Source organism: Ciconia boyciana, chromosome 5, assembly GCF_034638445.1.
Source record: "Ciconia boyciana chromosome 5, ASM3463844v1, whole genome shotgun sequence".
Lineage (NCBI taxonomy): Eukaryota > Metazoa > Chordata > Aves > Ciconiiformes > Ciconiidae > Ciconia > Ciconia boyciana.
Window position 1 is genome coordinate 69,409,544 of NC_132938.1, and position 17,852 is coordinate 69,427,395.

The 17,852-nt window shown below is 41.9% G+C and overlaps 1 protein-coding gene across 6 annotated transcripts in view; it reads left to right on the plus strand.

Annotated features, from left to right (window-relative positions):
• The first annotated feature begins 10,048 nt into the window (after nt 1-10,048).
• The window catches only part of OTUD4 (OTU deubiquitinase 4), a 35,158-nt gene continuing 27,354 nt past the window's right edge, over nt 10,049-17,852 (plus strand). For all 6 annotated transcript variants that reach the window (XM_072862400.1, XM_072862402.1, XM_072862403.1 and 3 more), the window contains exons 1-3: nt 10,049-10,320; nt 12,976-13,529; nt 15,074-15,157. In XM_072862400.1, the coding sequence (XP_072718501.1) occupies nt 13,365-13,529; nt 15,074-15,157 (249 nt within the window). In that variant the 5' untranslated portion in view covers nt 10,049-10,320; nt 12,976-13,364. The remainder of the gene's footprint in view (nt 10,321-12,975; nt 13,530-15,073; nt 15,158-17,852) is intronic.

A 17,852-nucleotide genomic window follows, 5' to 3' on the forward strand; every position in this document is an offset into this window, starting at 1 on the left:
GTATATATCTTTAGCTTCACCTTATTAGCAAATCAGGAAGGATTTTTATTTAGAGAGGTATTTACATAAAATAGTTTGTATTTTCAGAATGTTAAAAGAAATATGAAATTGGGATTTAATGTGGGTGAAATGCCTCTACATCAGTAGGTAATATTACATTGTAAACCACAGAACTGAAAGACGCACATTTTTTTAATAAAGTTGATATGCAAAATAAAATTGTATTTTTAAAAAGATACAAAGATGCAAGTTAAACTTTAAAATAATAAGGTGCATATCTTCAGTTAACAATTTTTGTCTTACATTAATTTATATGCACAATTTATTTATACAGTAGCATTTACTGATTTGTTTTTAAGTAATGTTTTGCTATTAGAAGCCATCTCCCTCTCCCAAAAGCAAACAAACCCCCCTGTGAATAAGTAAAAAAAACCTTTTAGCATTCCTTTTCTACTCAACTTTCTCCATATTTTGACTCCCTTTGTTTTCACAAATTGTTTTCAGAACTGAAACAGGGATGGACAGGGAAACTGGACATGCAAATGGAAAATAAAAGCGAAGGGGTTTTTTTTATTATTAAACCAGATGACAAAGTAACAAATACAGATAAGGTACTGGACAAACAAACCTTTCCTTAGATCACACCTGTGCCTTAAAGTATGGCCATTTTTTACCACTATATCAGTCTAATAACAGATTCGCCTCACAAACCTTTCCTCACTTACTGCCTCCAATTGTCATGGTCATCATAATGCTATCCGGGCTGGAACAAAAAGAATGGGAAAGGGAAAAGGGTACAGAGAAGAAACTCTTGGAATTATACTTGGAAAGAAAAATTTTGAGTAACTGGAAATGCTTGTCTTTTAAAAATCACTATACAAGAAAAGATGCTTTTCTGAGATCATTTTTTCCCTTTCTTTTTACACTGGCTATAGCAGAAACTGTCCTCTTTTTCTTAAACAGCATCTATTTTCTGCTGGGCATAGCAGAATACAACCTCATATAAAACACATACAACCTCACCTCACAGGTGCTGCACACTCTTGCTTTGTTCCAGTAAAACATGTGCTCAACTTTACGTATGTGTACTCCCTGTGAATTAATGTCAACAGATAATAAGCTATTTGATGCAAAAAGCTTTGTTTAATATTATTTAAAAAAAAATTGGTAGGATTCCCAGGCAGGATTTTTACAGACTTTTTCCCACAGAAAATGGGCAATTAGACAGTATGAAAAGTGACTTCCAGTTCTTAAAGTTTCATTTCATTTGGGAGCCAATATGATTTAGTGGCTAGACTAGTTTAAAAGACAAGGAGCCAGAAGAGTTTAACATTTTCAGGAAGGCTGAGCTATTCACTGAATTACCTTGGGCTAATCACTTAACTGTTATGTTCTTTAGTGAAACCAGCTGTAATAGCGGGTCAAAACACCCCCTCCCCCCAGAAAAAAATCCCTCATTGAGAAACAGATGCTTAAGTCTGCTTCAGTTCTCCAAAGTATATAAACTGCAAAAAAGAGCAAGACAAATATGGCATGAGAACAAGACATTCCTTTAGCAACCTTACTAAGTCAAACTGAGATGCAGCTGCAATGAAAGCCTACTCAACTGCAATGTTGTATATCATTGAGCTAAGAGCCAGCACAAAATGATGGCTGCTGTCTACTTGATTATTAAATGCTCACTTTGAAACTAGAAGGCAAAATTCAGCCTTCACTTATATAGCTACAACCTCACTGACTTCAGAAAAAAACAGTGGAAATCCATGGAGTAGCATCCTGTGGAGTCTAAACTTCATGCACACAAAAGACACTTTTAAGTCAAGGAAACAGGCATTGACAGCATTCAGTACTTTGTGTTCTTTGTTGACACATGTGCTTACTTTAAAGTACTGTGCATTTTTATGGTACTCTATCAAAGAGAAAACAGTTGTCATAGCCATTGTTCTAATCTGGACACTAACTCAGACTATCTCATGGAAAACAGCAACGCTATTACCATATAGAGATGTACAGCAAATGGAAAATTAATCTGGCAGTTAAGGCACAAGAATAGAAATCAGGAACCCACTCAGGTTCCACTTCCAGGTATGTCAGACACTTCCTGGATGATCATGTGCATATCGTCAAATCTTGATGTTCCTCATCTATAAAATGGATCTAGCAGCACTTGTTCAAGAAGTTCTGTGCTTTGAGACTGAGATGAAAAAAGGCTTAAAAGGTCTGCAGTTAAGGAAGAACTGCACATTGCTAATTGTGGCAGCCTTACTCAATTCTTTTCCTTTTCAGTTAATGCATCATTCAGTTAATTTGGTATATCATTGCAAACATTCTGCAGCAGAGGCATACACAACTTAAATGCCCCTGTGTGTCATCATCAGCTGAATTAATACTCTTACACAGAACACACATGAATTTTGTACTTAAAAACATGCCGAAGGCCTGTATCCTACTGAAATGCAACACAGTATGTGGAAAATCTATAGTTTCAAACAGCATTACTTGCAGTGGTTCACAAAACCTAGGAACACAATGGTCTTTTCAGCAAAGCAGTGTGCCATCAGTTATACTTCTTTTCATAATCTTAATCACAACTACATACTGCAATACTGTCACTTCACACATCAACAATAGAACTAGACCTAGCCACAGCACAGGGAGCCGCTAATGTATCACTTCAGCATACAAAGAGCCTCTCACGGCATCAAGCCAACAAAACAGTGTATTTCTGTGCCTGTATACAGCTGGCAGAGGCAGAATAAATGGGAAAACAACCTGACAATCCCCTGCTGCTTTATTTACACCTCAGAGTTGTTGTAGTACAATGCCTAGGGACAGACCGAGCTCAGAATTGGACATTTCTCAGCCCTGTGCTGTGGAGCTGGGCTGAATCCTTCATGTTTTCAGTCAAAAATCTCTTTTCATGTTTTTGTCTTTTCTTTGTTTTTGGGCAGCATGCATTCAGTGTACTGACTGTGTTGCCCTAACAAAATAACGGTTCAGAAGTTATTGCTGTGTTCCCTCATCTCACACTTGAACACGTCAGGAAAATTAAAACCTAAAATGTTCAAGGAGCTAATGCCATCTAAAGGCTAATAAGCTGTACTACAATATACGGCCACTAGCCTTATAACCATAAGGCAAACCACTGCACATAAGTGCTACCGATTTTCACTTACTCAGTTGCTGAGAACAGCAGAGGCACCAGAAGGCTTTAGCTGAAATGGCAAAAAAAAAAAAAGTTCTTATTACTCAGCAAGATTGTCTCATACAAAGTCCATTTCTTTGTATATGATTTTTTTTAATTTATCACTAGAGCTTTATTAGTAATATGATTTATCCTGATTTGATTTATGAATATTATTTCATTGCACTTGCACTTACTTTAAGCAAAGTTGATAGTAGTATGAACCGCTGCGCATTTCAAAACACATCAGAAGTCAAAGAATGAATATTCTGCAGCAATATTAGAGATTTATATTTTTAAATTATATTATTTCTAACTTTGTAAAAGGCTCCTCCAATCATGTACAGCCTTCTTAAACATGAAGAAAAGTACCTGGTTTCTAGAAGATCCTGACTTTGTGCTCGATTTAAGTGTAAGGCTAAAAAATGGTTCTTCCCTGGTAACTTATCCAGGTCTCTAAAATAAAATAATAATAAAATCAATCAGGTTGGTTAATTTAAAATTTAATTTTAAATATGTTTGCTTTATAAAACAAATACTACAAAAGTAGTAGTATTAAGCAATATGGACTTTCTGTTCAAGCTATAAGGAAAGTCAAACTGCTGAACGATTAATCTTGGTTTGCTGAAGTGTTAAACCAGTTTTTGACAAGCCTCTTTTTCTGCAAGCAAGGTGGCAGTATTTTCTTCATTTCTGTTTATTCAACTAGCTCACTTAAATGAACTATCCCAGCTGATTTTTTTCATTATTTCCATCCATAAATAAAACACAGATGGAAAGGACAAGATGATCTCTACTAGTTCTACACACTTGAAAGACTGAGTGATCAAACCAATTAAATACTCTTCCTACAAGTATACTTTCATTTTTTTAATAAAAGCTTTTTCAATGCAAAGCATACTTAGATAATCTTCTTAAGAAGAAGGTTCAAATACATTTATAGTATTCTTATTTAACTAAAAGCAACTATAAAGTGGTTTTTTAGTCATGATTTTCTTTCTATTCCCATATTTATCCACTAGGATAAATTTATGATTCTTGATATGAATCACATCAAAAACTTGATATGAATCACAAGTAAAAGCATAATAATTATCTAGTAAAAAGAGAAATGAAACAGTCCTCATCTTCTAAAATAGTAAAATGTACGTAAAAATTAAGAATCAATATAAATGTTATGTTAAAGTCTGAAAGGTCTCATATGTATGTAGATATAGCATGCCCTCTTTGTTAGCAAAAAGAAATGCTAAATTATGCATAAAGACTATAATCAGCACATTTTAATGTTACCAATCAGTGAAAAATCAGTCTTTAAAGAAAAAATACAAGTGTAATTCAAGGTTAAAAGCAATCATTTAAATCAAAGTTTCCTGTTCACTGGTTTGATTCATTTTCTTGATGGCTGATTTAAACCACTCCTCTAATATATGCTACTGTTTACTCATTCTGAGTTACAGAAAATATTTTTTCTGCTTTTGAAACAAAATACTCTTGCCAGACTCCTCACTTTTTCTAGCTGCAGTCACACATTTACTTCTGTAAAGAGGGTTATGTCCCTTCACTTCCTAACTCATACCATGGACTCCCCCTGTCCACCTTTAACTGACATCAATGTACTTGCAGCCAAGCAGTCAGCTGCATCAGTGCCCTGATCCAGATGAAACAAATTTGTTGAAAACAAGAGCAAATTACTTTTTATGAAGGAAGTCTAGGCACAAGAGAAGGGAGCTGGAACAAGCCTGGGGAAAAGGTGGGACTCTTTCTCTGTAACAGTCTTGTGGTGGGTTGACCCTGGCTGGACACCAGGTGCCCACCAAAGCTGCTCTATCACTCCCCTCCTCAGCTGGACAGGGGAGAGAAAATACAATGAAAGGCTCATGGGTTGAGATAAGGACAGGGAGAGATCATTCACCAATTACCATCACGGGCAAAACAGACTTGACTTGGGGAAATTAGTTTAATTTATTACCAATCAAATCAAAGTAGGATAATGAGAAAATAGAAACTAAATCTTACAACAGCTTCCCCCCACCCCTCCCTTCTTCCCAGGCTTAACTTCACTCCCGATTTTCTCTACCTCCTCCCCCAGGGTGGCACAGGGGGACGGGGAATGGGGGTTGCAGTCAGTTCATCACACCTTGTCTCTGCTGCTCCTTCCTCCTCAGGGGGAGGACTCCTCACACTCTTCCCCTGCTCCACCATGGGGTCCCTCCCATGGGAGACAGTCCTCCACAAACTTCTCCCAGCATGGGGTCCCTCCCATGGGAGACAGTCCTCCATGAGCTTCTCCAACGTGGGTCCTTCCCACAGGCTGCAGTTCTTCATGAACTGCTCCAGCATGGGTCCCTTCCACAGGCTGCAGTCCTTCAGGAACAGACTGCTCCAGTGTGGGTCCCCCACGGTGTCACAAGTCCTGCCAGCAAACCTGCTCCAGCATGGGCTCCTCTCTCTCCACGGGTCCACAGGTCCTGCCAGGAGCCTGCTCCAGCACAGGCTTCCCATGGGGTCACAGCCTCCTTTGGGCGTATCCACCTGCTCTGGCATGAGGTCCTCCATAGGCTGCAGGTGGATATCTGCTCCACCGTTAACCTCCATGGGCTGCAGGGGGACAGCCTGCCTCACCATGGTCTTCACCATGGGCTGCAGGGGAATCTCTGCTCTGGCGCCTGGAGCACCTCCTCTCCTCCTTCTTCACTGACTGGTGTCTGCAGTGTTGTTTCTCACATACTCTCACTCCTCTCTTTGGATGCAGTTGTGCATTTTTTTTTCCCCCTTCTTAAATATGTTATCCCAGAGGCGCTACCATCGTCACCGATGGGCTCAGCCTTGGCCAGCAGTGGGTCCGTCTTGGAGCCGGATGGCATTGGCTCTATTGGACACAGGGGAAGCTTCTAGCAGCTTCTCACAGAAGCCACCCCTGTAGACCACCTGCTACCAAAACCTTGCCACGCAAACCCAATACAAGTCTATGTTAGTATAAAGAAAATGGGGAAAGAGTACACTTTTTGGGTACAATGTAACTGTCCACATTACCTACAGTAATATCCTACACCAATTTGAACCCAATTACTCGTGTTTTATCTTTGTACAACTAAAGACATTCTTTTAAATGGATATGGCTCTGCCATCTTCCTTCATATTGGTTTTCTTGGCCCCAGAGCATACTTCGATATCACACAGCACTCCAGACCCCTCATCTAACTCCATAGCTATACTAGAATCCTATATTAATGCATGTAATGTTTTTCTACGTATGTACCAACTACCTCACAAACTTCTCCCTGTGGTCTTCTGTTCTCTTCTGATCACCCAATACCTCAGGTAACAAATTCGGCTTTGAATTAATTGAAGGTTTACAGATAGACTTACATCTTCCCACTTTCGAGTCAAAACCTGACTGTGAAAGGCATTATAAACTCATAAAGACAAACCCTTCACTTATCTTCAACGTTAAGGCTACCACTTTTACCTTAGTTTGCAAAAAAAACCAAGAAAAAAAAGGAAAAAAAAAGGAAAAAAGGATCATTTATACTGTCTGCTTGATTATCTGTTGGTTTCTTCTCTTCTCTCTCACACGTTCGGAATCAATCCGCAGATTGTGAACAAATATGACAGAGGAACAGAAATCTCTGCAATGATAAGATTCTGGAAGTATCATGAAAATCAACATCCGAGTCAAAGAGAAAGACACAAATTACTGTCGCTGTTGAACACTGAAGTTACCTGTGTTGTTTGGCCTCCTGGCTGGATAATGAGCACATGCCAAGCCTCACAGCACATTTCAGAATCAGGCACGACACCTGCTACCTCTTGTTCAGCTAGCACTTTGGGAGTGCAGAGGGAAGATGAATGTATTACAGGGCATGTCAGAGAGCTAAAAGTCTAATGAGGTGCCAGAGCAATGTGTGTGTCATCTAGAAATAAGGGAACACGGCAGGAAGCTTGGGCTATTGCTGTGGCAGGACAGGGGTATAGGTGATACACCCCTATATCACCTAAGACAGAAGACACAAAACTGGGAAACCAGGATTCAGTATTTCTGCTTCTCCAAGATGAGCTATGCTTAGAATGCAACCATTCATGACTTCCAAAACCTTTTAAATGACTTTTCTTGCCTCACCTCTCAATATTTCTTGACTACACAAACCTATGACTTCAGACCAACATCTTCAAGACATTTGATGAAGAAGTGTTCCTCAAGGGCAGAAGGAACAGCTTTTACCACAATGTGCTTTTTATCATTTCTGTTGTACTGAATGGTAACCATTTGTCTAAAAAAATGCAACCAAGGAAAATTTTCTTCCCCAAATTAGAGACTGCAATGGGATATTCTGGCCAGAATCTCAGAACACACCTCCTACAGCAGCATCAAAAATACTTCTGGTAGAGAATTAAGAAATGTGACCATCATGTCACATGCAGCCCTTTTATCCTGTCTTCTTCACTCTGTGTGGGACAGTGTCAGTTAGTTGCTCTCACAGGAATACATTCCACAAACTCAAACCAACCCTTGTGTTGCTTGCTCTATTGTGCTGAGATATTAAGCTGCTGGCTGTGACCATCATTTTCTAGGTACTGCCCACCTGAATGTTAAGCACCTCGAATCTGATGTAGTATTACATCCACATGGAACGAAAGCAGTTAAAATATCAGGGTGGGGTTCTAGCCTTGACCAAAACTCTCCAGAAGGCAAAATGTTACACGATTACTATGTTTTTGAAGAATAATTTCAAACTCAAGTAGACTGCATGTCTGTAGTTCCCTGAGATGTAATGAAGGTATATAATACTGGGAGTGTATGATCTTTGACTCGTGCATAGAACACAAAGATGTAGTTTGCTATAAATAGTATGCAGGAGTAATGCAACTATTACTATATTCAGCTATGATTGCACTGCTGTTCTGCAAGACGGATGTGAAATCCAGGCCTATTCTTCATCAGCAGAATTAAAACCAAGTTTGTCTACACACAGAGATCCATAAATAAAATGGTTTATGTTGAAGATACTCTTATCCTTCTATATTCAAGCCTTATCCATCACCCACTAATGGCAATAGAAATCTTCCTACCGACTCAATTAAATGTTGGACTGAACTATTTACGCTACCTCTGATGTCAGGAAAAGCGTATTTTTTCCTTTCAACAGGTAACAGAATCTCTTACTTACTGTTCAATTATTTTGTATATATTTTTTTAAAGCTTCTGCGTTAGGGGCATAACTGTTTTGTAGATGTCAGTATGAACACAACCTGGATAAGGAATTGTAAACATTCACAAAAGACTCCAAACCCAAGTAATCATGACTTGTCAGAATGCACATATCTGATGGAGAACCAATTTTACCATGGAAGGATTAAACTAAAACTTTGAACAGGCTGTTCAGATTTGGTACAAGGGGTTTGGGACAACTCCTTTAAATGAACATCCTTGGTCTCTCAGGTTGAAGATTGACAAGGATCTGGCCTGTCACTTCACCAGAACCAAAACCTGTCATCTCTTCTTCATCTATTTTCTCTTTCCCACCTTCTCCCTCTCTTGTGCCGGTGTTTGCACAGCAAGTGCACAACAAAATTGTCTGAAGACCTGATCTCACTGAAAAATATTGCAGGGGAACGCTTGCCTGTCAGCTGGGTCAGTTTTCTCAGTGTGCTTCACTGTCCAGCACAAACACACACACATGGAGGCATCACCAGCTTAAATGTGTACTGTTCTGTAACTTTGGAAACCTAAGACCAGATAGGGATAAATGACTTACAATGGACTGTGGCTTAGCCTACTGTCTTAAAAAGTACTGTTCACATGCTAACTTCTATTTAACATGCACAGAAAAGGTAGACTGAATTGCACCTTACCAGATAAGCCTAACAGTTTATATAACCTCATATTCTATTTCAAGCAAAAATGGTCATTTCAAACAAAGACAAAAATCTCACAGTGGACTACTAAGCAAACAGGCAACCTAAAAATATTTTTTTACTGTGTCCCCTTAAGCATCAGGCTTTATCACCACTATTAATATTCATGCTAGCTAGCTTGAAGTATTTATTTATTTATTTACTTAATTCCCCCTAAACACTTTGGTTTGATCATGCATTTGCATGATGAGTTCCTCGCCTGAATAAGCATTTTATTTGGGGGAAAAAAAAATAATAAAATTTGAATTCACTACACACTTGCTTACTCTTCTCACAACCTTCCCATTACTGATTTACAGACATTTTACATATTTCTTCATGTCTGTTACAGCATTTCTGTGCACTATTACTGTAACTGCGTGCACATACCGAGGGCACAGGTTAACAGTTTTTCCTTTTGGCAGCGCGGCCGACCGACACGAAGGCCGGCTTCCCCTCTCCTGTCCCACACCTGTTCTTCTGGGCCATTAACTCATTAAAAAAATTACCTGTCAGAAAAACTCTTAAAAACGTTTCCCGCTGCATCCCACAGTCCGGGGGTGGGGTGGGGGAGCTTACAACTAGGCTAAACTGCTTGAGGAACCGCTGCCCTCAGGCAGCAGCAGCCCGCGCCTTACGCGGCTGTGAGGGCAGGGCGGGCGGGCCCCCCCACTTCGCGGCGGCGGACACGAGCACTGGGACCTGCGGGGTAGCGGGGGGGAGACGTTCTCCGGGCTGTACCACTGCGTGCCCCCTGCGGGTGGAGACATGCGACTGCCGCTCGCCTCGGCGCTATCCGGCTCCTTAAAGCCGCCCAGCGACAAAGCCCAGAGGAACAGCCCCGCGCTAAACGCCGCTCCCTCCTCCAGCACCTGGGCGTTCTCCCCGGCCCCCTCCTTTCTCCCCTGTGCGGCAAGTGGTACGAGCCGCAGCAGCCCGCACAGGTGTGGCCGCTGGGGCAAACCAACAGCAGGCGGAGGGGGAGCGGTGTGGGCGCGCGCTCTCGCTCGCTCGCGCGTGCGGCGAAGAGTGATGAGAGGCGGCAGGGTGAGACCGGGACGGGGCTGGCAGCGGCCGCATCATCGGGGAGCGACGCGAGCAGAGCGGCCGCCGCGGGAGATTGAAGTGCCTGCGCTGCCGCTGGGGCCGCGGCGAGGCGAGGAGGGGGCGGCGCCGCTGCCGCCACTGCAGCCTTTGCCCGGGGGGAGGAGAGGAGGAGGGGGACGCCCGCCCCTCCGCCGGTAAGTGCCAGTCAGCGGGTGGGGGAAGGGTGCGAGCCGCGCCGCGGCCCTTCCGGGGGGGGAGTCCGGCCCCACACCCCTCGGCAGCGGCTCGGGTGCCCGCGCAGGGAGGGCCGCCGAGCAGGCAGGGCCCTAGTGAGTCTGCTCCTGCTCCGGGAGGCCGGCGGGCTGCAGGCCGAGGGGCCGCCCCTGCCCGGGTGCCTGTCCCTGGCCTGTGCCGAGTCGCCCAGGCCAGACTTGCGGGTTGGGAGGAGGCTTCTGGTGAACCGGCGCTGTCTGAAGTGGGAAAGAGCGGGTGTGAAGCTGGGTGAAAAGTGGTCTCCTCTCTCCAAGGTTGCAGTTTGATGAGTAAAGGCAGTGGCTGCCCCCCTCCCCCCACCTTTGCCGGCCCAGGTGTTGGCACAGGCGGGCCGTGAACTGAATCACCAAACTAATCTCAGTTTAAAAATGAAGTGTGTGTGGGGGGTTTTTTTGTATGTATGTGTGGTGGTTTGGGTTTTTTTTTTTTTTAAGCTTGAGTCAGCTTCCTGAGCTGATTCAGGCTATGGGCAGCAGAAACGCTTGTGTGGGCAATAGAGGTTGGTGCAGAGAAGGAACTTGTGGCTGGAGCTGCTGCTTGTGGTAGAAGTGCTGGTTGAAAGTGTTAATAAAGCTACTTGCTAATTGGAATATCTGTAATAACTCATGAGTTATAATTTGGCCATTCTTATATTGATGGAGCATTTATTTTGACGTTGAGGTATTTCAGGTGTCTTTCGGTGGATGTATTTCTCTTTATGCCTTAGAAACTGTGTGGGTACAGGCTAGATTTCTTCAGCGAGAGCTTCAACTTTTTAGAAGTAGATTGCTTCTTGTATAGCAGTACTTGGGGGGGGGGGGGGAAATCTGTGGGTCACCGTTGCTTGATTGACTTCAGGAGTTGGTTGCAAAAAGAGCAGGCTTTTAGGGAACTGACAACTGTATGACTTTAATTCTTTAATTTTCTCAGTGTTTTCACATATCAGAACTACACTTACATTCTGTTACATACTGGATGACCCTGTGTGTACAGGCATTCTTGAGTCTGACAGATGTGATGAGAGGCATTTGCCCTTCCCCTAACTGGCCTTTAGAATCACAGTGACAAAAGGCTTAAATATGAGGGAAGACAAATTTGTGAACGTGTTAGAGGATAGTTCTGTCTCTAACCGTGACAAATAGGGTGATAAAAAAATGGAATATTCCTAAGAAATTATGTAACTGGACACTAGTTTGATAGGTCTCAAAAGCATCTTGTCAAATCACTTTTATGTACAGAAGCAGCACCTGTCACATGCGGGACTCTGCTAGTCTGAGTTTCTTCAGTGAATATGGTAGCTGAGTCAGTGGCAGCAACTGTTTATAGTTCAGTCTTGATAGATGACCTTTCCCATCTTCTGGTGAGAAGTTTGAGCTTTCCCTCCAGCCCCTCGCTAGTATTTTTACCTCACGCTCCTTGTCTCAAACATCCCTGTGCTGCCTAACCAGCTCTCTATGTCTTGGAGGTTCAGATGCCGTTAGGGTTTTACTTTCACTTCTCTCAGTTTCTATTCTCCTTGTCTACAGAGATCCCTGGGAATTTGCTTTTGTTTCCAGTAGACCAACTCCTTCCTGGTAAACCTGGACTTCTGTTAGGAAAAGGGGGTTTGATACTGCTTGTACAGAGCTGCTGGAGCGCTTTCTCCTGACTCAGCCTGGCTTGTAACTTCTGTTTATCCAATCAGTTATTATATGATATACAGATCTCAGCTCAGGTCACAGCCCTCCCTGGTCTTGTCACTGTTGGCTGAAAGTGAAAATCCAGGTTTTCAGTCCTTCTTGTCTTTGCCTCTGTTTCTTGCATCTAAATTTGTTCATTTAAGCTAGGAAGTAACTGGTAGCATTTTTTTCTTCACTAGTGCTACCGAGAGCTTTGTAGCGCTCTCTCCTAGGTAGGTTGCACAACCAAGGTAAAAAGAGCCTTACAGGTTTGGAAAGCTGCCTTTCTTGTTGCATTTTGTGCACCAAAACCTCCTAAAGCCTGTTTACAAGGCCAAGCAAAATTTAGTCATGCAATTGTAATGCGTGTTTGCTGCTTCTTACCTCTAAGAGTGGTATACAGAAAAAGTAGTATATTGTGTTGAATGCCTATGGCTTTTTATATCCCTTTTTAATTAAGCCTCCTGTTACTATCCCAGTTTTATTTACATCTTCTTTCCTGCAGGTGGATGGATTTCAAAAATAATCTTACAATATAATCTGGGGGGGGGCAAAACAAACAAACCCCCAACCCACAAACCCCACATATCTATGGCTTAGGTGTCAGACGTCCCGGTGTTAGTTCTAAAACTAAAAAGTTGTTACGGAATGAAATGAGCCTGACTCTGTGCAGGGCTAACAGCCAAGCCCTGACGCCCCCGAAAGAGGGGCGCGGCGGGTGTTGCCCCCCGCTCCCGGGCCGCTGCGGCCCCCCGGGGGTGGCCCGGCCCCGGGCGCTGTGTCCGCCCGGCTCCCGCTTCTTCCCCCTCCTCCGGGACTACCGCTCCCAGAAGCGCCCGGGCTGAAAGTGAAAATAAACGCCAGGTTACGCTTCTTTTTTCCCTCCTCTCCCCGGCGGCGGTAGCACATGTCCTTTCTCTTTTGTTTTCCGCCTGGCAGGCCGGCTGCGCGCTCGGGCTGCGGAAGCCGCCAGGAATCGCCGCCCCGAGGGAGAAGTGGGACCGGGACCCCGCCGGAGCCGTGTCCGGGAGCTGCCGCCCGGCCCCCTAGAGAAGCCTAGAAGCGACGGTTTTTATGGAGCTGGAAGTCCAGACTGAGGAGTAAAACTTTGCAGTTTCTCTCCGCGATTCCCACATGCAAGTTGATAACGTGAGACCAGCTGCTTTTCTTATTGCTGCTGCTGCTACCTCGAGTGCTGAGGGGCCAGCGCTCTCCTCCCCCACCTGCTGCTGGTTTCTTTAGCCGGCCCTATAGCTGCTCAGCGGGTTTACCTTGCCATGTGGGGCTAGGAGAGGTGCAGCGACTCTCCACAGCGTGAAGCCGTAAACATGGAGGCGGCGTGCAAACCCGACGGCGGGGAGCAGAGTCGTCAAGGCAGCGGCATGGACGCCCCTGGGGACGCTTCTATGGACTGCTACTTGCGATCTCAGGGCTTGTACAGAAAAAGAGTTGCCAAGGATGGATCTTGTCTTTTCAGGGCTGTGGCAGAACAGGTAACTGCTTACATAAACAAAGCTACTTCGCGTGAAAGCATGGGAAGTGGATCTCATTAGTGGGTGATAATTAGTGTTAAAATGCAGACGAGTATAGGTTAAGGTTACACAGTCGTATGCCAGGGGAAAAAAAATTAATTTTTGCCTTGCGGGGTGAGAGGAGTTCTGTGTGTACAGCCGCCTTCTGTCATCAAGAAATTGTTACCTGTTTTGACCTTCCACTGCCTCCCCAGAGCTTTTTTCAGTGTAAGATTTCAGGATTTGGGTACAGCTGCTTTGAATGAGACTGTTTAGGAAATGGAATTTAGTGGAAAGAGCTGAAAAGCTTGGTTCTTACTTTTGTTAATTAGTTTACTATAAAATTAGAGAATTTATTTTCAGTTCTTCCTGTTGAATTCCCCTCCCCCATTTCAGTGTTACTGTTAAAGGAAAAAAGTGACAGCGTCATCTTGTCTTAAATACAAACAAACAGCAGTGGGAGCTCTGGTGCTTCTGATTGTGGGAGCCCAGATTCCTGTGCTAATTATACACAGTTCACTCTTTTTTTTTTTTTTTCTTTAATTACTTTCCTCACTGAATTTACAAGTTAAGGCAAGCAAACACTATTGATCTGAAGTGAGTGGGTTTTATTTCAAGGGAATAATCAATGAATATACATTGATATTCTGGTGTCTTTAATATATATAGAAGGTTTCTCCTGCACTCCAGTGTATATAGAACTTTTTTCAACTATTCATTAAATTTTTAACATCTCATTCTTATTTTATTAAAAGGAAGGTCTTTAATTCAAAGTTAGTAGCTGTTTATCCACAAATTTGGCCTGATCTCTGTACTCTTCATGCAGAAAAACTGAACTGATCTGAATTTGGAAGTGTTTTAAATTGAGGGTAGTGTGTAAGGATTGCAAGAGAGGCTGCAACTTAAATTGACTGGAGCTTCCCTACATTGTAGTAAGGACGCAGACAAAGTCATGTTAGAGATAACTCTGAACCTATGATGAAAGTAATATTTTTTTTTTTCCAGTAGAGATTTGAACAGGAGGTGGAATGCAGGTGTCATATTGGGATCTGAATTCCTGGCTTCCAAATCAGTATTTGGGCAACAGACCTACACCTCTTAAAGTCAAGAGAAAGTAACCCTGCGCTCTCTTAGATTTGATTGGATTTCATTTGAACAAGTGCATGTTGGTAGTTGATTTCCTCATCCGCTCCTGCGGTAACTTACTTCTTCAATTAATTGAAGTCCTTTACAAAGGAGTTGGTTAAAGAATGACAACAAATGCTATTCCTTTCGTTCAGTAAATCCTCATAAAATTGAACTTTTGAATTTAGTAAATTGTGAATTCTGTAGGCACTTAATTTTTGAAGAAGTAATTGAGGTCTCACCTGCATAAAGATGTTGTTACTGAATGAATATGCATTTTAAATATTTTTAAAAATAGAGTATTTCAAGCCTGTATTTAGACAACAGTCATTAATTATTTGTGACCCATCATCAAAACTCCTAAGAACGAGTGTCACTTTCTTCCGTTTCTCCCTGTGTAGGTGTTACACTCTCAGTCTCGGCATATTGATGTTAGGATGGCTTGTGTAGACTATCTTCGGAAAAATAGGGAGAAATTTGAAGCAGTAAGTATTTTTGTTTTCTTTGTGAGCATTTAAAAAAATGGTATTTTATTCCTTCCATTTTTCTAAAGTATGTTCTGCTGTTTGTGACAGTATTCATCATAGCTATTACTAGTTGATGCTTTTTACTAGTGAGTGCTCTTTAAATTAATTGGCACATGTGTGGTAGTAAATAATTTTCATAAGCCTGGAGAAAGACCTGCATACTGCTTGCACTGGAGGGATGTGGGGTACGAAGAGTTTTTAATGCTCATCAAAAACCAAAACAAACTTTCTTTAATAGTCTGTAGTGGAGCTACCAAAATCTGGATTTTATTTTAGTATAATGCCTATTTTAATAAAGGTCATAAAATGTTCTTATTGTTCTATTTAATTGCTTTTACAATATATAAGGGATTTGACTGATGAGATCAGTGAAAATTGTTTTAGGGTCTACAATTTATTATGCATTGCCATTGTGTTTTGGACATAAAATATTTTGATACTGATCTATATTTGGCCAATGTCGTCAGTGTTAACATTATAAAATCCTTTTTTTCTTCCTTTTAAAAGAACAATAATAAATAATGGTGCTCCTGTTTGTGTTTGTATGTGTTCTAGGGTATATACCATTTAACTAATTTCCAGGATAGCCAAAACTGGAGTATGTGTAAGCATTTGTTACTAGAGCATTATTACTCAGCTCTCTTTTTCTGTTCTAAATTTACCCGGACCCAAAATAAAAAGGCTGTTTAGATGCACATTGGCATAGGGAAGAGAAGGAAAGCAGGAATAAGAGTCTGTGTATTTGCTGTAATTTCTGACAGAGTGCCCTATGCTCAAATGTGACTGATCACTGTTAATGTGGAAGTTGTCAAGAATGAAAGACATAAAATACAGTGAATTTCTCTGGGAGAATGCAGCTCTGACTTGTCGGTTTCCATTTGCCAGGACTGTTTGTTTGTTTCCAGTCCATCTGAGGACTTACCAACTCTTAGATCTCTCTCCCTTTTTTATTTTATTTTATTTTTTCACTGCTGACTTCAGTCCCTTTCTTTACAGAAGTAGTCCACTCACTGCAATATCTGCTTCTCTGCTTCTATTTTCCTCTTGTATTGTGTAGTTTTTGGAAATATCTTGACCCTTCTTGACTCTACATGTGTGTTGTTTCCCTTCCCTGGTTCTGGCATCTTCTCAGCTGGGTTACTGCTTTGTCAACCCTAGCTGGTTTTACTGTCTTGGTCTCTCTCCTGCAGACTCCCAGTCTCACTGTTCTTTTTTTCCTCAGACTTGATCCAAGTGGTATGACCTCTCCTCTATCCATCTTTGCTGTCCTTCTGAAAAGTCTCTTTTTTCAAAAGTTTCTTGTCATTTTTCAGAATAGGCATTTCATGTACAAGGTTGAGGTGTTTCATATTTCTTTTCATTTCCTAATGTTCCTACTCCCTCAGGTACCTCACTTCAGCTCTGCTGATCTCCTTTGCTCCCCATCTCTCTTACTATACTTCATGTTTTCCATCTGGAATATAGCATTGTTAACTTCTCTCTCTTAAAATAAACAACAAATGCCTCTTTCCCTAATCTCTTAGTTCAACTATTTACTCATCTGCCCTCTCAGTGGTTACGCTGTATTGACATGTACTGGTGGTACCCATTGAAGTTCCTCTTCCCTCTGCCTGTTGTAACCATTTCAGCTTGGACTTCTGTCTCTTTTGTTCGATTGATACTGCTATAATCAAAGTTTCAGGTGACTGTGTGTAACCATCTTCATTTTTATCCTCATACTTTCTTGAAGTGTTATCTTTGATTGCTGCTGTCTTATATTCATTGTCTTTTTTTAACTCTTCAGTTTCCTATGAGAACTTTCTGGTGCCCTTCCTTTCTTCCTCAGTGCATTATCTTTAGATCATTTAATTTTGACACACAAAACAACTGCTGTCTGTGATCATGTTTTACTGATCTGCCTCTTAACTTCATGCCTGAGTGCTTCTGCCTAAATTAAAAGCTTTGGCCAGACTTTTTTATTCTTCTCATGAACAACACTGTCCAGCCAGGTTCAAAATGGCTGAAGCAGAACTTTTAATCTCACTGCTCTGCTCAGTTTTCCTTATTACCTTGTTTCTTAATCACTATGGGTAAAGAGGCCATCCAGCTTGTAGCTTAAGTTCATAATGGGAATTACTTCTTTGTTTGTGGATCTTTATTTTAATTAAATTGAGCAGATTGTGTCTAAATAGCTTTTTTTAAATACAGCCTCTCTGTTGGCCAGCATGGCTGAAACACTTTGAAGTTAACATGTCTAAATTACTGTAGCATCTTTCTCTGGCCTTGACAAATGTGAATTTGGCCTCTTCGTGCGTGTTAAGGAGTGCAGCTGAAGGATTACTTTCTTAGCCTGGCACTTACAGTGTAGCCCAATTATTTGCATGCTTTCACTGAAAGTAAAAGCAGTTTGTTTGAAGTGATACAGAAAAGAGGAAAAAGTGCTTTATGATTTGCCTGTACTATATCTTACCGCTACTTGGGTGCTACAGAAATGTGACTCCCATTTCTGAGTGTCCATTGCTGCCTATTTCTTTTAACAAGATACTTGAATAAACCCACACATGCTTTCTCCAGTGATGCTGTGCATGCCTGGGTTGAATTGCCCACGAACATCTACTTGACAGTGTCTTTGCTTTCTTTCAGATTTTCCCGTTTGGCTGCTGGATTTTTTTGT